Consider the following 26,786-nt stretch of genomic DNA (forward strand, 5'->3'; position numbering starts at 1 on the left):
TTTGCTCCCTATCCTCCAGTCTCCCATCATCATGTTAATGAAAAATGCAAACTACTTATCACTTTATAGTGCACATGACTCCGCAGATGATAAGATTGTTTTTTTTCCTCTTTCTATCCAAATCAGGGCAAAGTTAACTTCAATCACATGGCTAAGGCACTTCTCCGGATTTAAAGCCTTTTGTCCTTGGAAGCCCCATTTGTGTGACAAACCACAGGCAAAAACATCTTTTTTTTAAACAATAGTCCTCGCATACATGCACTTTTCACTGCTATAGTTTATAGTCAACCTCTTACAGACAAGAAGACTGAAAAGGAGTTTGTCAAATGCATCTAAGTTTCCTCCTCTATATGTATAGTCAACTAGACTTGCACATTTTTGAAGTCATTGGTATTTAATAACACATCTGGATGCATTTTGAGAGGGTGCCCTTACAAACTCCATAATCTTAGACTAATATATTGAAGATATACACACTGCTTAAGAGAGGACTTTATGGTTCCTGAACACTAAAATGATTGTAAACTATAGAAATGGATGAGATCACTGTTTTATCCTTTCCAAGAACTGTGATCTTAGAAGGCTAGAGTACATGAAAGGAAAAAATAATTCTGAGTTATTCTAGACCAATTTTTTAAAAAGTACAGATATAATAAAAATAATGCAGCTAGTTACAGCTTTAACAACAGAGCAGCTCCTACAAAAGTAACAATAAGCTTCAGAATTAAAATTAATACATTAAGTAGAATTACAGTCACTTTGAGCTCATTTGCATAATCAGTAGAATGGGGAGTAAATGGAGAGATCCCAATTGTTTGAAAGAGAAAAAAAGGAAAGGTCAATGTTCTGACCCACAATTTAGGAAATTATTCCATTCCTAAGGTAATCAGCCTGTCATCCAAATAATTCCCTACTCACTCATTAATGGAAACTATAATACAAGCCAAGTTGTCTGTCTAAAGTTGCTATGGCATTTAGATATACAACAATTTGGCCCAATGACCTTCAGTAGTTAAGTTCCCAAGTCTTCAAGAGTGCAAGTTTTTCTCATAAAACACTTTTCCCAAGAACTCTGCTCGATCTCTCATTCCGAGACTAAGAAACAGTGGATATTCAGTATGGACAAATACTCCCAATTCCCAACCTTCTATCTCCTCAAAATCTTAGTACAACAGAAATGGGGTATCAGATTATCTTCACCGCTTCATATGAAAAACATCTGGTAATGAAAAAAATAAAATGTGCATTTTATTTATTCTGTTTCAGAGAAGGTTAAGGTTTTCCATCGTGGCAAAGAGAAGCCTATCCAGTATTCTCAGCAGTTTTAGGTCATTTAAGGACACTTTTACCTTTGTTCCTTTCCATGCTGCATGTTAAAAACACCACAATTTCAAATGGATGCACTGAAGAAGGACGAGGGCACAAAGGTTAAACTGCATGTAAACATGTCAGTTCTATATTCACCATCACAGACACAGAGTTAATGTGCACATCTATGATTTTACTTATGTTATCACAAATAACTATCATACTCAGTGAAATTTATCTCTGGGTATTTCCACATCAGCCCAGTGTACATTATAGTACTACAAAGTAGGTTTGGCAGAATTCAATTTTCATTTTTTTACAATTTCAACAAATAATATTGATGTTTATTTTTATCTACTTAAATATAGATAATTGAGCAAAGGTATGGGTTTTAAGCATTTTTTTCTATTCTCTCTCTTTTCTTCTATTTTTTCCCCTATTTTTATCTATTTAAATGTTCACAGTTGCAGGAAATTATGGGAGGGGGCAGTCAGACAATAATGATTTAATGACAGTAGATGTTCAGATTCAAAAAGTTAAAGTTTTATAACCATTAAAACACAAACTGTCAACAGCAAATGTCAAAATGTACAAAGTAAACAGCCTTAGAATCAAACTCTAATAAGTTCTCAAGCAACACTTTTCTTACTTTGCCTATCTGTAAATTTCTATTATCATCAATGGAATTTTGTATCAATTTGTGTGTGTATGGTGAAATTGATGTTTATCATCGTTTACCAGTAAAATTCTAATCCTTCCAAGCCTAACAACAAGAATACCACCCAACGTACAAGACTTTTGGAATTGTGATGTATTGTATTGGCTTCAAGATACAGCTGTTCTTTTCTGGAACAGGTTGACACCAATCTCATTTTCTTTATTGTGACATTTTAATAAAAAATAATCTAGATAAAAATATTTGCCACAGATATTTAAAGAATCCTAATTTAAGAACCATAACCGATTCAAAAACAAATTGACTGATTCAGTTATGGTAAACAAGGAAAGTATATAGATTTACATAATTGTATCCCCTTGCTACATCAGCATGAACAGGATTTAAAAGATCAATTGGGATATGTACCTCTTCATTTTAGTGAGAAAATACATGTAATTTTTTTCATAAGGAAAAAATTAATCTCAACCCGTGATAATGCCTCACAAGGACCTCAATATTTTCAGGCATTCATTTGATATATACACAGTCTTTCCATCCAGTCCAGCTTGTATTTCACGAATATATCCATATTGCAATGGAATCTCTCCAGTTTGAGAAGTGAAAAATTACCTATTTATGGAAAATGTCCAGACAACTCCCCCTCCTTTAGATACCAACTGAACTATAAATTAGTTCACAGTGATGAGAAACTGAGTTGTATTTTGTCACAGAGCAAATGATACCATTTACACAATGGACAGATGGCTGAGCATGATATAAAATGAAATTAGCAACAATGGACCGCAGATGGAGATAAGAGAAAGGTCAGGAGTTAAAAGGTCAGAGGAGCTTGGATCTACATTGCTTTGTTGCATGCAGGATTAAAGACCACAGCTGAAATGGCTGTACTTAATGTACATGGGGGGAGGGGGAGCTTTGTCCAGTATATGGAGAATCTAAACACTCACCCACGGTTGTTCAAAACTATAGGTACGTCTGCGGTCTTCCACATCTTCATCTTGCTTTGCTTGCTGAAATTCTTGCCTCAGACGCTGTATCCGGTCATGATTGCTAGGAGTTGATCTGTTGCTAAAAGGAGGAGGAGGTAAAGGATGAACACACTTTAGAACCATAATATGTGAAATTTGGTTAATAGGAAAATGGCAGCTTCTTGTGAAATGACACTACTTTAGAAGTAATGAAAGAATTTTAAAACAAGTTGCAGGCATTAAATAAAATGTTCTTCCATTTGTTCTTATTATTAATGCTGTTTGCAGCTTTAAAAGAAATTTTCAAACAGAATGAGAATAAGACTAGTCAGGCAATTTTAAAATGCAATTTCTAAACTCATCAAAGCAAATTGGCACTTCTACAGTTAATGTTACCACAGAGATTATAAAGTACAAAGAATAATATTCATTCGCATCAAACTCGTAGATTAAAAATGAGGAACATATAGAAAAATTGCCATAATGACCACTAATATTTAATAAACATGGGAGATACTCATTCACCATTCAATCTATAGTACTGATGTCAGATCTTTAGTTTCATCAAATTAATTTATGATATTTGGAAATTCTGTCTACACACGATTTGATTATTTTCTTCCAATCAATAAGAACCTGTCAGCCCTTAGTTCTGTTTCTAACAAGTCTTTTAAACTGATATTTTGATATCATTAAAAGCCTAATGGAAAAGTAAAATTAAAAATATTTGACAGTACAATATTCAAGAACATAGCTGGGCCATAGGCTCACAAAAACACTTTCAGGTTACAGGCTTGTTGACATCCTGTGACATTCCAGTATTCTGTGGAAGATTGAATAACATTATAGTTTTTTTTATGTACAGTCATACGCAGACTTGAACTATTTAAAACCATAAATTTTCCATAATGGCAGTAACAGGTAATCCCCTCTCCAAAGTACATTTTAAGCTTGATTTATGTGAAACCATCATGAAATATGCACAGGAACGGCTAGTTTAATAAAGCAGATAGAAAAGTGGATATTCATTAATCTCATTGCCATTTTTCCAGCTTCTCTGGTCTTCCCTCACTTCTCTTCCCCCCCCCCTCCCGCCCCCTTCTAGCCTACTTCAGAGTTTTTGATGTGGGAATTGTAGGATGCCTGACAAACAAATCTTTTATATTAAGGCTAACCAGAAGCAATTCTTTCTCCATTTTAATCTCTTATTCTGGGGCTCTAAAACTCTGCATTTATTGCCTTCTGTTAAAAGTGCTGATGAAAAAATGTTATATTATTACATTGTTTCAAATGAGAAAGCTAAAGAGAAACAGTGAAGAATAATTCCATAGATATGTAGACTTAGACACTGTACATAGAAAGAGCACAATGCACACAAATCCCAGATCATCCCCTTCCTTAGGAAAAAAAATCAGAGGGGGAAGAAATTCTGAAGTCTCACTTCCGGAGTTTTCCCCGCTCTATCCCCTCTGGTGGGAGGGACTTGAAGACTATAGATTTCTCAGGTCATGTCACCTCCCCCAGTCCTGTTGGAGCTGTACAGCTCTTGTCTGTGTTAATCTGCAGTGATACCATGCACTTTGACTTTTGTAATTGGCACAGTTCAATACAAGTACAAAATATTTTTGGTATAGTTTGCTGATTTTCAAAACTAGAGATTCTTACCATAACAAACAAGCAATATAGTAGCAGAGTATGTATAAGATGCAATGCAAAATACATGCAGACTTGCTGACATGTTTTTAATGGCTTTAAGAGGTAAGAATATTTTGTGTGTGCAACACCATTTAGTTGTGGTAAAAAGAGATTAGCAAGTAGCTCCAGTTAGGCCACTTGATGTACTTTAAATGATCAATGAATATGAGGGAGCTCATCAGTCAGAAGATGTGGTTCATTTCAAACGCAGAACAGACAACAGCATAAAAGAGCCACTGAATGAACTGAGGGGATTAGCCTCTTGGGGGCACAGCAGGAAAGAAGGCATGACAATAAAGAGCTGACTCTGTTTATTGGTAAGAAAAAGTACTGCAGTAAGGCAGCTTGTGCTAAAGTGTTGGGACAATAAGCCAAAATAGAGTCCACAGATTAAATGGAATTAAGGCATTCTATTAACCACAAAATGGGTGAAGGGGTTATTGTAGAAAACATACTGTAAAAAACTTTGGCTCATTCTATGGATGCTGTTAAAAATAATTCCATCAACAGTTGAATATTACACAAAATAATCAATAAAGGTATTGTAAACGATAATGGTTAAGCCTCCTCTGGAATTGTATGCTCAGCGGGTTGGTCGTCTTTTCACTGGAATGAGATGGAGCAATGGAGGGTAAGGAGGACCGCAGGATTTATGAATAACTTCTCCAAAAACTCTAAAAAGGATACATTGTACATAATTGCATAAAGAAAATGTCAAGCTGACTTAAGAGAAGCATTCAAGTTACTAATGGCTTTGCTACAGATAGACAAGAAAAACCTTCCACATGTTTTCTATTCTACTCCCGACTGAAAAAGTGAGGGACAAAATCTAAAATTAGAAAATGGAGAGAGGTGGGGGATGGAGCTCTAGGACTATTTCACTGAAAAAATAGATCATTAAAGAACAAAATCACTTCAGTCTCCCAGCACAATTGCCACCCAAAATTCCTTGTGCACAAAAAGTCACAAAGATACAGAATAAATGAGATCAAGTGACCATATATTATTTAAAAAACTTTAAAAAAAATAAGAGAGAAGATGGGGAATTGGAGGAATGTTAGGATAAAATAGGGAGGTGGATTTAAGAAACCTTTAAGGGAAGGACAGATTTTTTTTGGTGGGGGGGAGGGTTGAGGAGGAGCACATGTTGCCTCTTTTTTATTTTATTGTTTTCATTCTTAGCCCTGCACTATGCCCCTTTCTTGAATCACTCCAGTGATCTCCTTGCCCATTATATCAAGTTTAAACTTTTCATTCTTGTCTTCAAGGCCCTGCACAACTCCACCATGGCCTGCCACCCAAGCTCGTTTCTTTCCACCTTTCTCCTCTCCTTTTTAATTCCACCATCAGCTCCTTTGTTTCCTTCACCCGCTCCCATCTTTGCATGCTTCTATGCATAAAATGACCAGTAAGCCACGAGAAAACCCTATCCTCAGCAAAAGCCTTCTTGAACATTCATGCATTTCTTCCATGAGGAAGTGAAAAAACAAGAAAGAAATTAGATAAATGAAACAGAAACATAAAACCACACACACAAAACTGTTCTAAAATTACTTCTCTCCTGTGTCTTCCAGTGTGTGTGTTGTCTAATCTATGGCTGCCTTATAGACCTCAAGCTCCTTGGGGCAAGGACTGTCTTTATGTTAGTCTTGTATAGCACTTAATGAATAATAAATAACCTAGCAAGTTCTAGAAAGTACTCTAGGAGAGAGAAGCTTTGTCCCAGGCTGCTTAAAATTCTCCTTTGCTGGAGGGAACTTGTACAGAACCAGTACTGGTTGAGGATGGGTAATAGCCAGAGTGGCTTACTTATAAGCACTATCTTACATTTTCGTTTGTGTTTTGCATTCACATGAACCCAAAATTTAAAAGCCAATTCAATCCAAACTGTCCAGAATTATCTATGGGGAGGAAGGAGTTTAACTAGAAACTTAGCCTTGGTTTATTTGAAAGTTGGCATATGTGAAGTTGGACTGAGTTTCAGCTTTGTATAATAAACCAGCTATTGCCTAGTTTGTGCTGCTGTTACAAACCTTTCACTCAGCTGCAATTTACTTCAAGAGAGGGTGCCCACAACTTCGCAGAAGACAATCAGCACCTCACAGGATCAGCTACTTGTGAGAACCCAGTTTTTGTGAAGATAAATTAAATTTCCCCTTGCTCCAATTACTAACAGTTCTTGAACAAAATCAAGAGGAAAGTTTTCAGGGCCAAACTCAGCCCTGGTGTAAGCCAGCACAATTCCATTTGCTGCAACGGAGTTGGGCCTGTTTACACCAGTTCTGCATGTGGCCTTTAGTTATCTTTCGACTACAGATGGTACATTTAACAGTCGGCTCTTTCATGTATACTACTTAAAACACAGTCACCTGCATGGGCTAAAAAAAAAAAAAAGCAACTGTAAGCAAAGCTCATATAGACCAGACCTGTCACATATTTTCAGTAACAGTCAGCCACAGCAATGACCATAAGAGTCTCAAATCATTAAGCAATGTCTCACTGTGATGTCATGCATTGATGTACAGAGCTGTAATCCTTTCAAAACAGACATTGTCAGTGTGATAAAGTGGATACAAAGAAGCTTCTGAACAGGGATGACTAAAGCTTTGGAAAAATTCATTGGCCTGAAAAAGGAGGAAAAAGGGTCCTAACACCACCACCGCCAGGCTGTAACAACCCAGCTAGAATAACCAAAAGGTTAGTAAATTAACAATGTTTCTTACACCTTGAAATCCAAATGGATTGGAGCTGCCTGGTATTCCATGATCTAGCTAGCTGCTTAGATCTCCCGATTGCAGTTATAAAACACAAATGTAATAACTGGGTTCCTAATCATGGCAAGCTAGCGAGCAAACATAACTACTTGTACTAATCACATTTCTTTAAGTTTAGACAGAATACTCATCTGACTTAAACTTTCTTATGTTACTTTAAAAATCAAGAGTTTGATATCTCTCTAGCCACAGGTAGAAGCAAGTAGAAAATGTGTTCCTAGGAATTTTAAAAGGTTGCCTCATTGGTTATTAATGGCGTTATCACTCTTGGGGCAATGCATTAGCTTGCCCAATATATGCTTGCCAAAGTTCAGAACTAGCTGAGCGTGTATTAAATTGGACCTGTCTTCATTGCTAGGGCAGGATAAAATAGAGGAACAGTGCTAGGGCAGTGTTAATCCACTGTAAAAGCTTCCACTAAATTTAATGGAATTAGAATACCTTTCCCACAACAGCACTCATTCAAAGCAGATGGGCTTGTCTCAAATCACTCAAACAGGTGACTAAACAGCAACTGTCATGTTGTTGCAAAAAAGATGAGGACATATGGTAAAATGGCATGAAAAACATTCCTGGATTTAACTTTAAGGTTAATGCTAAACTAGACCATGCAGCCCACTATTCTACAAGTTCTAAGTGAGTTTATAAACAGCGAGTGACATGGATGGATGTATCCAGACCCAATATGGTTAATACTTGGTTGGTAAGCTAGGTAGTTAATAGTCCTCCTGTCTTCCATCAATCTAGCTGGAACTCCCTAAGCATGTCTGTGTTACTAGTTTGGTCAGTCATTCTTCTGTCTAGCAGTCTGTGCTGCAGGTATCCAGAATGCATAGTCCCACATGCCACTGGTGCCATTTTGTGTGCGTGTCCTCCTCACCCTCACTTTCAGAGGCATTATGGAATATAGGCACAGATTTTCCCAGAGTGCACTTACATGGCTAGGCAGCATAGTACTGGATGTGCAAATGGGGCTAACATAGGGTTGCATCGTGTAAAGGAGTAACACTGATCAAATAAATTGGTTAGTCTCCAACGTGCCACTAGTACTCCTTTTCTTAATGTGATCACAACTCAACAGTGTGTGTTATAATAGGGTCAGATGAGTGTGTCACAAACGGATTTAAATACCAACAGTTGTAAAGGTACTATGGAACGGGACTTAGGAAGGTGGGTCTTTTATTGCTCCTGTTTTCTGCAAGTTCCAAAGAATTTATGAGACATGGGGCAAGGGGGAAGGTGTTTAAAGAAGAAAATGTATCAATTACTAAAATTCAAATAAAAATAGCTTCTCTGCACAAGCTTCATTAAGTTTTATCAGCTAGTATCTTGGGGTTTTACACTCAAACCACAGGTCATAAATTCACAGTAAATCCCCCATATGTTCAGCAAACACCTGAATTCAATTTCTGTTGTAGCTGTAGAGACTGAATGTGTTGCTCAAATTAATTATGTATGCAAAGTTAGTTTCTAACAGGGACAGCTTCTTGCATGTTGAAGGGTATACCTCCCATTTGAATTTTCTTTCACAGATCTTTTTCAATCTTAGTTTATTTCTACCATATACAGAGTTACAAAAGCCCCTCTCTGCCATTTCATATTTGCAAAGTGAATACGGAGAATAATATCTCCTTTCATGTTTGTACTTTTTAAAATGTAGCTAAACTCAGGGATCAGCTTAATATGACAAGCAAGATCTCTTCACATTTTACCCCAGTCATATATATACACACACACACAATGGTATATTAATTCCCATCAAAACAAGGCTATAAATACTAGGATATATGTCTGTGTATGTGTGAAATCAGCTACTTAGGAAGTTTGATGACTTTTCCAGTTTACTTTCACAGTTTTAAGCATCATCTCTAAAATGAAAAGTATTATGAGAAAGTTATGCAAATCCCAGAAGGCACTCAACTTCCTTCAGCTGATAAAAGTCATTTCCAGATTTTGACACTGTGATTTGTTGTCCATTTCACACCAATTTCAATGTAGTAAATCATCACAAATTAAAAATACACAGCTCTATTCTCTGGGTTAAAATGGTGGTCTCCAAAGCTGTTAATATGGCATTTGCTTTTGATGTGATAACTCTAGTCCTCTGGATATTTTATAGCTGATAGGGAGGTCACTTCAGCAGACTCTTCAAACTCTCAAGACTAGTTTTCACTTCCAACCCCTATGTGGTCATTTTGTAGCAGGGCCATCATTTTACAACCAGTGAAATCTGAGGAATGCACCCAAGACCCCTTTTATTGCGACCATCTTTCTTCCTTATTAGCCTGTCAGAGCTCACATGTGGGAGACAGAAATTCTGTTTTGCATTTCAGGGGAATTCTTTGACTAAAAAGCAAATATTTTAGAAGCCTGCAATAAACATGTGAATTCAGATATTAAGCAACTGGGCTATTTCGAAGTCTAATCCTTACTTTAGAGCTGTGAGGTTGTACAGAAACAATCCAAGCCAATTTCAAATCGTAAACAACTGTAAAGTCTGCTGCAGTCATGGCCATAGATGATTTTGTTTAAAATGCCAGAGTAAAAAAAAACACTTCCTTATTTTTAATTTTTTAACATACTATTATGATTTACTATTTTTAAAAAAAATATAGAAAAGAGAATGTAAATCATTTGACTCAAGGGAAGACCCTTTCAGAATATTAAGGGGGAGGTAGATGAACCCATGAGAAGAATCAACAAATCCCTCAATGGTGTAAAATACAGGTGATCAGTATGAGAGAGATCAGCATAGGAGAGATTAGTCTTCTTGACCACAGATGAAGCATAAAAAATATGCTAGAGAAGGGGTGAGAGGCAGTCTGTGAACTTCAAAATATTTTCCTACACCAACATTGAAAGCAATATCTTTTTGATGATGGATCCAGTCCTGCAAAGTCCGATGCAGGTAACCGTACATATGATTAATCTCCATAGGATGCTGTGTGGAAGGCCTTGTCTCCTCTAGGAGGGCTTTGCTGCTATAGTTACACCAGTGTATTTAACTGATGAAACGCTCTTAGCTGGACACGGTAATTCCAGTATAACTGTGCTTATACCGCTATAGTTTATGCCGGTTGGCCCACTAGTTTAACTGCGTCCACAGTAGGTCTTATACCGGCATAGCTATGTAGAGTAAAAAAATTGCACCATTAACTGACATAGGAATAGTAGCACAATTATTAATGTAGACCAGGCCTAAGTCTCTGCAGGATGGGGGCCTAAATACTTACAAATAAATTATGTTCACAGAAAAGGAGGACTTATGGCACCTTAGAGACTAACCAATTTATTTGAGCATAAGCTTTCGTGAGCTACAGCTCACTTCATCGGATGCATTCAGTGTTCACAGAGCAAGTGATTCTGATTATACAATTGATTTTAAAGTCATCAGCAAATTTCAACATGAAATTTTAGTGCATACTTTTATTTACATATCTGAACTGTACCCTTTAGTTCTCTTTCAACGTCAACAAGCTTATTTTCTTTATATGGTCAGCGGGGTTCTATGTCATGCTTAGCGAACTGCTAGAAAGTATATTAGAGAACGGAAAAGCATTTTTTGATTGATTGTTTTTTCTCTTAACCACTGAAATGATCCATAAAAAATTCTGTATCGTGGTGTTGTGTATATGAAAAACAAATAGTATTTTCTCTAGACTGAAATGCACATTTGCTTTCAGTAAAAATGAAATCTTTGTTTAAAAAAATAAAAGTAATAAAACCACAATGTCAAGGACCATATTACTGGCTGGAAGTTGAAGCTAGACAAATTCATACTGGAAATAAGGCATACGTTTTTAACAGTGAAAGTAACTGACCACTGGAACAATTTGCCAAAGGTCATTGTGGATTCTCCATCACTGGCAATTTTAAAAATTAAGATTGGATGTTTTTCTAAAAGATATGCTCCAGGAATTATTTTCAGGAAGTCCTACGACCTGTGTTATACAGGAGGTCAGATTAGATGATCATAGTGGTCCCTTCTTACCTTGGAATCTGTTAATTAGTAAAGTAATATAGCAATACAAATTTAATTGAAGGACCTGAACAGTTTTGATGATACAACATTGCACGGTATTCACATGGTCATATTAGAGATAGTCCCCCATTCCCTTACCACTCCATAATCAAATTCCAGTACAATTATTTTAATTCTTTAACTGTGGGATATTTACATATAAATCCCAAACTAATATTTTCATTGTTTGTACCTTCTCCCTTTCTCACTAATGACAGATTAATTTCCATATACCAGATGGGAAACAGTCTATTTTAAAACATTGACATGGGCCCAAGCATTTCAGAGGCTGATCCAAACTTCAGAAGTGTTCAGATCCAGTTGCCATTATGCGTATTGATTCCACTCCCACTAAAATCCAGGGTAGTGTTGGGATAAACTTCAGAAGGTGCAATATCAGAAGGGGGCTAGCTGCTGAGTTAAGATTCATGATCACACCTAAAATTTTCTAAAGTCTGGGGACATTTGCGATCAAGGCTTTGGGTTGGACCATCTTGAAAATTTTCACCAGCTCTCATGAAACCAGCAATACTCCACTTGAATCAACCAGCAAAAAAAAATGGAAATCAAAGGTAAGTCTGATTACTTGAATTCATGCCTACATGCATTTCCTATAGATACTTCTTTCTTATGAAATTAACCTCCTAGTTTTATATACTGATTAGAAGAAAAACTAATTAAGATTAAAATATATAAATATTTGCATATGAAGACTTCTTAAAAAAATCTTTAAAAACTTGGTTGATCAAAACACCTTTATTTCTGCGTAAAATCACATTGGTCCTGAAACGTATTTACTAAAATACTTTTAGTGACTGATATAGTAATTTCCTGCAATATCTTTGGGAGAACTTACTGTATTAAGTTTATTCATCATTGTTGGCCTGGGATTGTATGGACTTCCATGGGGAACGGTAACCCCTACTCCTCCAGGAATTAAGAACAGTGGGGGATGATTAGGCAAATTCACTCAGGTTGCAACACCTCCAGAGAATTAACATCAGAGGCTTGCATATATGAGTTCAAATTGAATTCTCCAGAGGCCAATAGACAAAGAAAGGAATTTTGATTAATAGTATGGCTAGCAAGCGATTAAAAATATTAATGTCAATTAATCGCGATTATGATTAATCACACTGTTAAACAATAATAGAATACCTTTTACTGAAATTTTTGGATGTGTTTTCTACATTTTCAAATATATTGATTTCAATTACAATAGAGTATAGGGCACACTTTATATTTATTTTTATTACAAATATTTGTGTTGAAAAAAACAAAAGAAATAATATTTTTCAATTCACCTCATATAAGTACTGTAATGCAATGTCTTTATCATGAAAGTTGAACTTACAAATGTAGAATTATGTACAAAAAACAACTGCATTCAAAAATTAAACAATGTAAAACCTTAGAGCTTACAAGTCCATTCAGTCCTACTTCTAGTTCAGCCTGTCACTCAGACGAAAGTTTGTTTACATTTGCGGGAGATAATGCTGCCCGATTCTAGTTTACAATGTCACCTGAAAGTGAGAACAGGCATTCACATGGCATTGTTGTAGCCGGTGTAGCAAGATATCTTGGTGCCAGATGCACTGAAGATTCCTATGTCCCTTCATACTTCAACTATCATTCTAGAGGACATATGTCCATGCTGATGACGGGTCCTGCTCGATAACCATCCAAAGAAGTGCAGACTGACTCATATTCACTTTCATCATCTGAGTCAGATGTCACCAGCAGAAGGTTGATTTTCTTTTCTGGTGGTTTGGGTTCTGTTGTTTCTGCATCACAGTGTTGCTCTTTTAAGACTTCTGAAAGCATGCTCCACACCTCGTCCCTCTCAGATTTTGGAAGGCACTTCAGATTCTTAAACCTTTGGTTCAGTGCTGCACCTATCTTCAGAAATCTCACATTGATACCTTCTTTGCTTTGTCAAATCTGCAGCGAAAGTGTTCTTAAAATGAACAACATGTGCTGGGTCATCATCCAAGAAAGATATAACATGAAATATACGGCAGAATGTGGGTAAAACAGAGTAGGAGACATACTATTTTCCCCCAAGGAGTTCAGTCAAAATTTAATTAACGCATTTTTTTAATGAGTGTCATCAGCACGGAAGCATATCTTCTGGAATGGTGGCTGAAGCATGAAGGGGCATACAAATATTTAGCATATCTGGCATGTAAAAACCTTATAATGCCGACTACAAAAGTGCCATGTGAATGCCTGTTCTCACTTTCAGGTGACATTGAAACTAAGAAAACAGGTAGCAGTATCTCCTGTAAATTTAAACAATCTTGTTTGCCTTAGCAATTGACTGAACAAGAAGTATGACTGAGTAGACTTTTAGACTCTAAAGCAGGGGTGGGCAAACTTGTTGGTCCGAGGGGCACATCTGGGAATAGAAATTGTATGGGGGACCATGAATGCTCATAAAGTTGGGGTTTGGGGTGCGGGAGAGGGTGAGGATGAGGGCTCTGGTTGGGGCTGTGCACTCTGAGGTGGGGCTGTGGTTGGGGAGTTTGGGGTGCATGAGGGCTAGGATTGAGGGGTTTGGAGGGCAGGAGGGGGATCAGGGCTGGGGCAGGGGGAGAGGCTATGGGGTGCAGGCTCTGGGTGTCGCTTACCTCAAGCACCTCCTGGAAGCAGCGGCATGTCCCTTCTCCGTCTCCTATGCGGAGGCGCAGCCAGTTGGCTCTGCACGCTGCCCCCTCCACAGGCACCACCCTTGCCGCTCCCATTGGAGCGCTGAAGGGGGCCATTGGAGTGGGGCCACTGGAAAGCATAGGAGCCAGAAGGGGGCCATGCCGCAGCTTCCAGGAGTGGCCCCTGATTCTGCACCCCAGCTGGAGCGCCGGAGCGGGACAAGTCCCAGACCCCGCTCACCAGCGGGAGCTCGAGGACCTGCTAAAAATGGCTGGCGGGCTGCAGTTTGCTCACCCCTGCTCCAAAGTTTACATTGTTTTTTTGAGTGCAGTAATGTAACAAAAAAAAATCTACATTTGTAAGTTGCACTTTCCTACTAAAGAGAGTGCATTACGGTACTTGTATGAGGTGAATTGAAAAATACTGTTTCTTTTGTTTATCATTTTTATAGTGCAGGTATCTGTAATAAAAATAATAACATAAAGTGAGCACTGTACACGTATTCTGTGTTGTAACTGAAATCGATATATTTGAAAATGTAGAAAAACATCCAAAAATATTTAATAAATTTCAATTGGTATTCTATTGTTTAACAGTGCGATTAAAACGGCGATTAACTTTTTTGAGTTAAATCGTGTGAGTTAACTGCGTTTAATCGACAGCCCTTATGAATAGCCTGAGTTTAAACTGACTCAGGGCCTTCTTTCTGATCCAGCAAACAGATAGGATTTCCAGTCCAACGAGGGCCCCAACTCATAGGGAAGGGTCGGAAAGACTTTGGCTTACTGAGCCCCTACAACTGATGAGTGACCCTGGTAAGCTATTAGCATGCATATAGAAATGTTATTGTTTTTATTATTTTCTCTGTTATGCTTTTACCTTAAGAATAAATAGAAAGAGCTGTGTGGTAACTTACAACCGTGGGTAATACACTGGTCATTCTTCTAGAGAGAGAGCTAACCACAGAGCCTCCATTTTAGGCTCTCTGTCTTGCTGGGAATATCACAATGTATGCAGGGAACTGTGCAGCCTTAAAGAAGCCCCCATCAGGAGAGAGTGAAATGTGCCCAAGGGACTTGATGGCTGGGAGCTTGAAGGCTAGAGGGGTACCCTTGAGGGACCATAAAGGGGGAATACAGGTGCAGTTTCCGTGAAACCGTGACACTTTTCCTTTACTGTTTTTATCCTTTATTATAACTACTTTTGTCTCGTATAATTTAAAACTACAAATTGTCATAAATGTTACAGTCGAAAGAGTTACCTTCAATAGAATTAATTCATCTAGTTTTCTTTTTTGAGCTGAAAAGCAGGTTTTGCCAGTTAAGATGACTGCAAATTATTTCTGTGTTTAAATGTGTTTAAACCTTAAATGTTACTTTTCTTTTTAAATTCCTATTTGGCATGTACAGCGAAGGACCCAGTCCTGAAGGAGAAATGTTGATTTTGCCATGTTTAAGAAAACTGGATTAGAAACTGTTATAAGTCTACTTTACTTCTGCGTTGTGTTACTTTTCTTTATGTTTCCAACAAGAAACAGACTTAAGATACTTCAACGTACACATATTCCTCTTATCACGGCAGACCGCAGCAGGAATGAGATTTATCTAGGACAACCAGAGTTACTAAAACATGAGGTAAAGCTGGCACCAAGATGACTAGCCTGGAGGAAATTATGAAAAAGCGAAGGGGTTTTCCTTTTTCAACAGGAAACAAAGCCTGAGGTTTTGTAATTGTGCTTCGTGAAGGTAGCAACCTGAAGAGAGTGGCAGCGTTGTCTAACACTTGAGCAATACAGTAGGAGGCAGATTTATGAGTCAAGATTTGTCCCTACCACTGACAGTCTCTGGGCTTCAGGCTACTGCAAAAGAAGTAATGCCCACCTTTATAAGGTGCTTTGCGAGTCAAAGTAAGTGCTATATACAAAGTACAAATTTATTTTAATTATTACATCGTGAGTGGTTTTTTACAGAATACAATGCCTTATAACATATGATCCTCACTTACAGAAAAACCATATATTATAGTACAACTACATCTACTATATGTGAAACTTAGCAAGTAAACTGTTCTGTGGTTAAAACCTCTTTAGCTTTGCTCATTTGTTTTTTAACTTTAATGGTATCTCAACAAATGCTATTAAATTGCAGGATTTTTGCAATGAACAGAAATGAAAAATGTATAATAAATAATACCACTTAATCTGTCAAATGCCCTTAACATGATGTTGAAATTATAATCTTAAAGACTTGCACTAATATCATTTCATTTTGCCTTTCTTATAGTCTTCATCAACTTGTGTTGATAATGTTTCATTTTGACATCATAATAGTATCTCCATGGATTCAGGATGACATTGTGTTTTGACATCATGTTAAAAAAAATATACGCAATTGATATCACGTCATTGTCACCCTAATATTGTCTCTCTTGGATTTGAATTATATTATTTTATTTTGATAGCCTTTCCATTAAAATGGGTGGTAAAATATGACAGTTGCTAAAATAAAGTTATGAAAATGTTCTGCATAGTTGTTGTTGGGTTTTTGCTGCTGCTGTTGAAACTTGCATATTCAAAATACAGTAAGGAATTGGTTCTGTATGGGGGTGATCGTCAGCTGGTATAAAGTGCCATAGCTCTGTCAATGGGTCTATGTCAATTCACTCCAGATGATGATCTGCTCCTAAGAGAATGTAAAATGCCTTTTGTTCTAGAGTTTGGTAAAAATGTGTCCGGATTTATTCTCCCATTTCAGAAATTCACGCACGATCTCCAACAGCAAAAATATCCTTGCAAATCAGTTGTCGTTTTCAGAAGGTCTAAACTGCATGTTTCATTCTTCTATGTGTACTCACCAGAAAGTCTCTTCTGAATACCATTAAAAAGATGAGTTTTTGTGTCCATGTATACTGAGCAGAAATTATTCTCTGAATATTTTAAAAATGTTATATCTATTGATGATTCATCATCTTCCCTAAAATGGAAACTATTATACATGTTATTGTGAATGAAACATAGTATCCACAGTACAAGTGCAGTTCTATAAAATGCAATACTTGGCCAGATCCTCAGTTGGTGTAAATCAGGGTATATCCACTAAAGAAGCCAGTGTTAACAAAGTATAAATTGTGAGCTTATGTTCTCCTGTGATAAACACAAAATTAAAGAGATTGATTCTGGAATGGGTGCACTACAGCTAACAGCTTTACCTGGACTATTAGGAAATTACATATCATACCATGTTTAACCATTTAGAGCTATATCACTCAACAACTTAGTTTAGTTATTTTCTAGTTCTTTAATTTTCTTATAGAAAATCAAACAGCATCTTTTCATTTAATACATTTAATGTATTAAAAAGTATATTTACTCCGTACTATAGTCCACATCCTATTTACAAATGCTCACTGATAAATTCTCTAATTTTTAACATTACTGCATAAGACTCTTCTTGTGCTTAAATCTGATCAAACAGATTATAGAATTTTCCTCCTTTCCCCCATCCTCCTGAAGTCATCATGTTTAGCAGAAATTTCCTGTTTTATCTTATTTTAGAGAGTCCAGAAAGGTTTATTTGAGACAATCCTCTGATCCCATTTCATGAATAAAGATCAATGTTACTTAATGTACTGGCCTTGGGAAAAGAATAGTCTACACATTCGATCTATCCAGTAAAGTTGTTTCTATGAAAAGAAAAAACACCAAAATATCATATATTTGCTACCATCAATATTCATATGTTTAAAAGACTTTTACTGCCTCTCTCGTTCTGGAATTATGAAGTGTTTTCAGGAGCTCTGTGGCTGACAGTCCACAGATGAGAAGAACTTGGAATTATTCAAACAGTTCTTGAAAGCATTTTATAATTCCTAAAAGACAGTTAAGTCAGTCTTTATAAATATATTATAAAGCTAACTGTGGGAGGAAAAAATGTACACCACAAGAGGCAGTATAGTTATTAAATAAATAACAGAGGGCCAGATTGTACCCTGACATGCCAATACATATACAGGAGCCAGTATACTCTTTCGGAGTTTCCTCTGGTTTCTTCTGTCAAGAAGGGGCTGTCCCTAGTGGAAATGTGCAGACTATTAACCCAACAGATCTCAGGGATCTGACACAAATTACTTTGTCTTGATGCACAAGGCCAAGATGAAGGATTTCATCCTAGAGCCTGTAGTTATTTGTAAGGCCATGCTGTGGAACTGGGACCATTTTATGAAAAATTGTGCTCTTGATCCTGATTGGCACTGAGCGCCCCTCTCCCCACAGACTAGAAAGCATACAGACTAAGAAATTATTTGAACTGAACTGCTTATATAGTAAAGGTATATCTTCTGTTTAACAAAATGCTGACATTTATTAAAAATTAAGTATGTATCAATTCCTTTACGGTACGTGAAAAATTCCTCAGAGGAAGCTCCTCCAAATTATCTGAAAAATTATACGAATTCCAGTTTGCTTTTTATCTTTCTCAACACAATTAGCATCATGATTTATATAATGAGTTCTTCAATGACATAGACTAAAGAAACATTCACAAAATGCTGAAGTAGTGTTAATGGTTACTCTCTGGTAACTTGATGAGTTTGTTAAATTATAGTCAATAATAACTTCACAGTAACTTCACAGAAAATAGGTTTATGGCACAATGGTAACACACTAAGTCAAGGTTGTATCAAGACAGGTCACACGTTAACTTTGTCATGAGTGACTGTTATGACCTAGTAAAGAGAGTTACCATGTAATGTATTACAAGATTTCATGTGCTATCATTGTTAAACTCAGGGTAATATCATCACCTGCAGTGGCTACTTCCCTGAAAAAGGAAAGGAAACTCCCATAGTATCTACTAGAATTTGCCCACTGAAACAAAAATAAAAGCATGGGTCCCAGAAATGAACTTGGACCATTATATTTCTATCTTGTTATAGGGCTTCATTCTTATGATTGAGATGAACCTACTAAGAGGATAGGAAATTCATGGAATTTAAACTCAATTTCCTTTGAATTTTTCCATGAGGACTGTATGATGCTTTGCTTCTCAGGGAAAAAGCCCGGGATTATGGTCACTTAACCCAGAAATGCTGGGGATCCATAAACTGCCCTTTACCTCCCCCTTTATGACCTGGCCCCTTCAAATTCCCTGGTCCCCTGGAGAACATGGCCTTTGCAGGACCCCTGTTCCCAGGGGCTCCACTGTCTGCAGTTACCCGTAGGTGGTTCCACAGTATGGAAGGAGAGACAGCATGAGTCTATATAGTCTTGGATTAAACAGCTCTTGTACAGAGCCTAACTGGAGGTGCTCCCACAGTCTGGGGAGAAAAGAACAGAACGTGTGACAGCAGGAGACCTTCCCACTTCTGTAGGCACTGGGGACTCCGCACATGGATGCAAAGGGAAGGAGAACAGGTCCTTAACTTTTAAGATAGAGAATTAAATAATCATAAAATTCTCATTTTAAGCAATAACCACAAATAAAAGTAACCTTAATCCATACTCCTTATATAGTATACCCTTCCCAATTCTATGTCATCAGCAATCTATCCAACTAAGCATTAAGACATGTCTATTTAACTGATTACAAATATAGGAATATATTCTATTCTACTTGACGCATACAGGTAGTTCCTTTCCTTGTTGTTATGAGTTAAAGGTGTACTGAGAGAACAATACAACTCACTAGGCTATCCTATTTATTTTAAATAAACCAAATGACATGTCTTATATTACAGCTATGGCTTGATTACAACTGCCAAATTCAGGCAACATTTTTCCCAACTCTGTCATCCCTAGCAAATTACTTGCACTTGATGCACAGCACGTATAAAATAAACAGAAAACAAAACTCAGGCCAGTTTAATTTAAATTCTCATAATGGCAGGTCAAATTTATGTGACCTCTTTGGTGAATTGGTTCTTTTATTAGTACCCAGTTTAATTTCAAATCAGAGGCTTCTACCAAGAATTAATGAAATATTAATCAAAGTCCAGAGCAATCTCAGCTTCTGTTCCATTAACCTAAATGTGACTCCATACAGAACTACCAATTCAATAATATATATATATATATATATTTAAAAGAAGGCTTTTAGTCTTTTCCCTTATGGTGCAGCTCATAGCAAATGTAGACCTGCTATTTGCAGTATGTGTTTTAAAGGTCATAATTTCTTTCCCTGTTCCAATTAAAGCTGCTCTTAATCACAGTTAAGCTTTCAAGAAACAATTAACAGAAGTCAAAACTTTTCTTCCTTGATACATTTAAGGGATGTACAGTGTGCGATGTGTCCCCTCTATTACCACTAGTGGCATTGAACTAATTGTATGATGTTAAGGGTTCACCTACTTGAGTGTAAATTTTAGTTTGAGTTGACACTAAAAAGAAACATCAATTTATTAGAAGATAAAACTTGTTCTGCAGTAATGGAACAGCTGTGTATATAAATTTATTGCAGCTTAATGTTCTCACACATAAAACAATAAGGGCCTTCTGACAAACAGACTTGCTAAGTGTAAGGGGTAGCATATAGCAGTATGCAGCTCCAGCAGCAGCATATGTAAAATTGATTGCATTTATTTTGTACTATAATATCCTCTTCTCAAAACCAAAATTACAACATGACATATGATCTTATTTATTTATATATACACACACACACGTGAAATTTCCCCCTTCTGCAGTTTAGAAATCTTTACGCACTGAGTCTTTGTACTCTTAGAGACTTCTGTTTTAAAAGTGTTTATCCACAATTAAAATGAAACGCTGAACTTTAGTTTCCCTAGCCACAATATATATAGGTATCAGTTGAATACAATGTTTTATTGATATGTTTACAATTTTTTTTTTTATTATCTAATCTGGCCCTGGGCCCAATTAGATCAGATCATTGGGGTGCCAACTGTATATGTTTTAATTTTTTCACAAAATGTAAAAACTAAAGATTCTCTACAAAAATGCAAATTCTGCATTTTTCCATGGCAAATGGATTGCTAGGATCTCTGGTCATCAGACTGTTTAAAAAAAATCTAAGGAGGTAATGATACGTGCTTATGTTTTTGCACACACCCACCCACCCATCCACTGTGGTCATGATAAATTTCTTTATTTCACGGTTTCCACGGTATGCATCCGATGAAGTGAGCTGTAGCTCACGAAAGCTCATGCTCAAATAAATTGGTTAGTCACTAAGGTGCCACAAGTACTCCTTTTCTTTTTGCGAATACAGACTAACACGGCTGTTACTCTGAAACCTTTCTTTATTTCTGTAATTGTAAACTACAAACTCATAAAATGAACTGCATTTATTTTGCACCTTTTTCCCTCACCACCTACTCTCTGTCAAGTTGAGTACCTTCCAAACAGCTGCCATTTTTAACAAAATAGGCCTTGGATTAAATGTTTTTTTCTTTCCTTCCTCTTCAGAAAAAAACTACACTTACACTAGGTAAAGGGTTGATACATTCTACTTGTTGATTAAGGAGCATTTTAAATGTCAGATGCTTCTTGAACTATGCAGATTAGAAAGCGATACTGTATCCCACTGGAGAGCTGGAAATCTGGGCTAATGTACAAAGCATTTCTTCTAGCCCTAGGAGTCGGTGAGATATTAGACCTTGAAATGAAAACACATTGGTAACTGAGGCTACTTTGTTTTCCAGTTGGAAGGCTAAATAATTAGTATCAATAAAAACAAATGTAAGATTCTAAAGCAGAGATCCTCATCCCATAGATCACAACCCAAAACCGGGTAACCAGAATGCATCAGAGGATCGCAGGAATGGCTCCCCACTCTGGGCACTGCAACCTGGTGCACGAGGTCACAGTGCAGCTCTGGTTTGGTCCAGCCGCCCCATGTCATGTTGATGGGGGGAAGGGGGAAGCGCAGCTGGGCCAAATTTGAGTGGCATTGTGGCCCCATGCACCAGATCACCACCACCACGCTCACAAATTTGTCCCAGCCAGCCCTGCATCAGGGGGTCCAGGCGAAATCTGAGGAGCACTGCAGCCCCGGAGATAGCAATTCTTGGAGTGGGAGCTGAGCCCAGCCCACCCAACGGGACAGGAGTGGGGAGGGAGCATCTGGAGCCTGTTTGTGCTGAACACGAGGTCACTCTGGGATATGGCGTGGGGAGGGTTAGCTGGGAATGTAGGAATTGTGGAGGTCCTGGTTGCTCCCTCTAATCTACTCCTTCTTCTCATGGGTTGGAGAAGAGCAGCCTTCCGCTATGGTTCACTGATAATATGTGCTCCAGCAAGTATCGGCCCCCCAAAATGTACCTCCCACCCTCCAGCAGGGCAACACCTCATCTTCCATATCCCCTGTTCTGCCCCTCAGAATAACTCCCACATACCACAGCCAGGTGGTTCCCCCTCTCATACCACCCATCCTGCCCCCCACACCAGATCTTTTCCCTCTACATGCCCGACTCACCTGCCCTCCAACTCCTTCCCCCAGTCCTCCCACTTTACCCCCCAGGACCCTAAACCCACCCCACCCCTTTACCCTCTGCTCCCCATGCCTGGAAGTAGGGACTGCATGTATCAGCTCCCCGCCCCTCCCCCAAACCACTCTGCCTCCATTTCCTTCTCCCAGCCATTCATTGCTTTCTCATTATACATACAGGCCCCCCACCACCAACTCTCCCACTTCACCCCCAGGTCACCAAATCCCCCCTTGCCCTCTCCCTCCCATGGTCAATGGGATGTGCTGTGTTTTTGGGGGGTTGTCTCAGCTCAGTGCCCCTGCCCCCCGTTGCCAGTGCAGCAGGGGGGATTCCCTAACTGTTCACCTATGGTCAGACCATCCGGAATCTTAGCTCCAAGACTTTCTACCCCCAAAGGACTCCTGTGGGGAGGCACTGAGTCTGGGTGTATCTTCTGGGTCTCTGGGTTATAACAGACCATCAAGATTTTCAAATGAGTCTTGAGCTCAAAAAGGTCAAGAACCCTGCTCTAAAGAACATTTTAAAATAATTTCAGAGTACCTGATGTGTGGATGTACAAAAGGTTTTATTGGAATATATATATGTAATAAGACAGAAAACTCACTAGAGGCTTCCCTACTTGTGAATAACACAAGCTGTCCCATACTCATCAATAAATACTTTATATCTCCATGCCCCTATGTGAATGTAAGCCGATAAATACCTACATATCATATATTGATCGATACCTGTATACTCCGTCTCTGTCAATATGTGGGTATCTTTTTAAGTGGGAGTTTCACTTAATTGGAATTGCACTGTATATGATACAAATAACACCAGCAAGGAATCAGTTCTCACACGAGTGGTATAATAAGAGGATATCTCATGACTGGTAGATTATTGCTGTGAAATACTGGCATTACTTTTTGGGCTGGGATTTTCAAGAAAGTGTAAGAGAGTTAGGTGTTCAACTCTCATTGAATTTCAATAAGAGTTGGAGGACTAACTCTCGTAGGCTATGTCTACACTACAGCTGGGATCGACGCAGATCGCTCTCCAGACGCCCTTGTACTCTATCCCCGACAAGAAGAGTAAGGTAAGTCCCGACACAGTGCAGACCCCACAGTAATTCAACCTAAGGTATATCAACTCCAGCTACGTGAATAGAGGCGTAGCATAGGTTGACTTACTGCGGTAGTGTAGACATAGCCTTAGGCACCTTTGAAAAACCAGCCATAAAGTGCAAGCACTTTAGTAAATAGGAAATTGTGGAACCAAAGTTAATGGCATGATGATGACAAATCAATAATGAGCTGCTCACAACTATTTTGAAATCCAATAGTTTTAAAAAAAAAAAACATTTCTCTCTCTTTACCCAAGAAAACTTAACCTAACAGGAAGTCAGACACACATTTTATATTATTTACTCACATATATTATTTATATATCGTGTCTTTCTTTGTTGAACCAACACAATGAAACTCCAGATAAGGATATAGAGATACAGCAAACCATGTGAGCTTTGATCTTGTAGGTCATCAGAACTCCATGATAGCCTTATACCAAGACAGTGAGCTTTTTCACATCACTCCCTTATCCTTTTCTGTTTTTGAGATGTAACACAAGTTGGTGGATTTGAGCACCGTAGGGGGAACCAAGAACTCTTAAGAGCTAATCCCAGCTTTGACAATCACTCCCTTTGTGAACATGGGCAAGCCACTTAACCTTTCTGTGTCTCAGCTTTTCCAACTATAAAATGGAGATATCATCACCACTTATCTACCTCACAGGGTGCTATAAAGATTAATGTTTGTAAAAGAACGCTGAGGATAGAAATTGTTGTATACGTTAAATACTATCATTTGTAACTATTGTATTTGCAGCACAGTAAATGGAAATAATTGGTGCATGAATTATGTTATTTTCAGTATTGTTGCTAGAAACAAATTTAACCTAACGCTTACACTTAAATCACCTATAAACACCCCCCAACCCGATAATTTAAACCATTTCCTCCTCTTCAGCTAACTCACCTCAGTGTACAATTCATTTCCAAAAAATCTTTAAACGAAGTGCAGCCTGCCTAATGTTTCTTTCATGATGCAAATAAAAAAGCTAAACTATCAAGCAATTTTCTTTCCTTATTTGTGTGTGTGTGTGTGTGTGTGTATAATGTGAATCCACATGCATACATCTATAGCAAAAAATACATTCTTCCCACAAAGCTGACATTACAACCAAATTCTATTCTGCAGCTGTTTCCTAGGTAACCAACATAGTGAGAAGTCGACGTTAGGTAGCATAAAGAAATCAACATTCACACCCTGGCATTTGCATTTTTAGAGGAGTGCCTTTTAAGGGGCGCTAAGTATCCTCCTCAATACTCCCTGCAGTCAGTGGGACTTAGGAGTGCTCAGCAAGTAGCAGGTTAAGGCCCACAGACAGCCAAAAAGCTGCAAAAATACCAGCAAAAGACAGTCATATAAAGAAGTATTTAGCTTGGACGCTCTAGTTTCCTTCTTCAGACCTGAAGAAGAACTGTGAGCACTTGAAAGCTTGTCCCTTCTACTAACAGAAGAGGGTCCAATAAAATTTTTTACCTCACCCACCTTGTCTGTCTCGTATCCTGGGACCAAGACAGCAAACAAAACATTGTTGGCAGTTGGAGACTAACATTCATAGAATCATAGAATATCAGGGTTGGAAGGGACCTCAGGAGGTCATCTAGTCCAACCCGCTGCTCAAAGCAGGACCAATCCCCAACTAAATCATCCCAGCCAGGGCTTTATCAAGCCTGACCTTAAAAACTTCAAAGGAAGGAGATTCCACCACCTCCCTAGGTAACACATTCTAGTGCTTCACAACCCTCCCAGTGAAAGTTTTTCCTAATATCCAACCTAAACCTCCTCCACTGCAACTTGAGACCATTACTCCTAATTCTGTCATCTGCTACCACTGAGAACAGTCTAGATCTATCCTCTTTGGAACCCCCTTTCAGGTAGTTGAAAGCAGCTATCAAATCCCCCCCCCCCCCATTCTTCTCTTCTGCAGACTAAACAATCCCAGTTCCCTGAGCCTCTCTTCCAGTCCCCTAATCATTTTTGTTGCCCTCTGCTGGATGCTTTCCAATTTTTTTTACATCCTTCTTGTAGTGTGGGGCCCAAAACTGGACACAGTACTCCAGATGAGGCCTCACCAATGTCTAATAGAGGGGAATGACCATGTACCTTGATCTGCTGGCAATGTCCCTACTTATACAGCCCAAAATGCCATTGGCCTTCTTGGCAACAAGGGCACACTGGTGACTCATATCCAGCTTCTTGTCCACTGTAACCCCTAGGTCCTTTTCTGCAGAACTGCTGCCTAGCCATTCAGTCCCTAGTCTGTAGCAGTGCATGGGATTCTTCCGTCCTAAGTGCAAGACTCTGCACTTGTCCTTGTTGAACCCTCATCAGATTTCTTTTGGCCTAATCCTCTAATGTGTCTAGGTCCCTCTGTATCCTATCCCTACCCTCCAGCATATCTACCTCTCCTAATCTCACTGGCTCATAAGAAGGATAGTAATTCACGAAGTTTCACCTTTCATGGGTTATAATAGTTGCATTCCACCTTCACCTATCCTTAGAAGCACACGTAGCTATTTTATTATGTGCACATTTCCCCTTCCAGGCTGCTGTAGCTCAGGAGGGAACTTCTCATTGTTCCCCTAATTGGTTGAAGCATCTGTCAAATATACCCTGCTTCGATCAATTAGCTGGCATCCTTAAGTTGTCAACTGAAAATTGGACACCAATCTCTTGAATTTCATAGTCACTGGAGTATACAGACCTCTGTAATGATCAATCCCTACTTGCTCTCCCATCCTCTGCTTCTCTGTTTTAACTGGCCGAGAAGCTGAATTATTCTGTGCAGCACTGGATATTAATTTAGTTTTTTTAGTTATATCCTAGGCGAGATGTATTTTTTAAAATTCCATGTCAGCTCCAGCTTTTAGTATTAGGACAGCAGAGAAAGTCACTCCGTGGAATAGAGTACTAATGGAGTAAGATTTACCCCTTGGACACGTCACATTTTCCCAAGGTGATGGAAAAGATGTTTCTACCAGGAAATTCAATGGCAGGGTGTAGGTAGGAAGCACTGAAGATCAGTCAGTTCCAAATAATGATTGCTATGTGAGCTGTAGCTCACGAAAGCTTATGCTCAAATAAATTTGTTAGTCCCTAAGTTGCCACAAGTACTCCTTTTCTTTTTGCGGACACAGACTAACA

At 38.2% G+C, this 26,786-nt stretch overlaps 1 protein-coding gene and 1 long non-coding RNA gene across 15 annotated transcripts in view; one reads left to right on the forward strand and one right to left on the reverse strand.

The window, feature by feature from the left end:
- Positions 1–26,786, reverse strand: part of PARD3 (par-3 family cell polarity regulator) — a 648,369-nt gene that overhangs the window by 15,654 nt on the left and 605,929 nt on the right. For all 12 annotated transcript variants that reach the window (XM_073334436.2, XM_073334435.2, XM_073334432.2 and 9 more), the window contains one exon: positions 2,935–3,055. In XM_073334436.2, the coding sequence (XP_073190537.1) occupies positions 2,935–3,055 (121 nt within the window). The remainder of the gene's footprint in view (positions 1–2,934; positions 3,056–26,786) is intronic.
- The window catches only part of LOC140907749 (uncharacterized), a 38,485-nt gene continuing 18,785 nt past the window's right edge, over positions 7,087–26,786 (forward strand). The window contains exons 1-4 of one of the 3 annotated variants that reach the window (XR_012157608.2): positions 7,087–7,347; positions 11,664–12,017; positions 14,810–14,909; positions 15,504–16,000. This is a non-coding gene — a long non-coding RNA (uncharacterized LOC140907749). Of the gene's footprint in view, positions 7,348–11,663; positions 12,018–14,809; positions 16,001–26,786 lie in introns of all 3 variants that reach the window. The other 2 variants (XR_012157606.2, XR_012157607.2) reach the window with 2 other exon arrangements.

The sequence above is a fragment of the Lepidochelys kempii genome, chromosome 2, assembly GCF_965140285.1.
Source record: "Lepidochelys kempii isolate rLepKem1 chromosome 2, rLepKem1.hap1, whole genome shotgun sequence".
Classification (NCBI taxonomy): Eukaryota; Metazoa; Chordata; order Testudines; family Cheloniidae; genus Lepidochelys; species Lepidochelys kempii.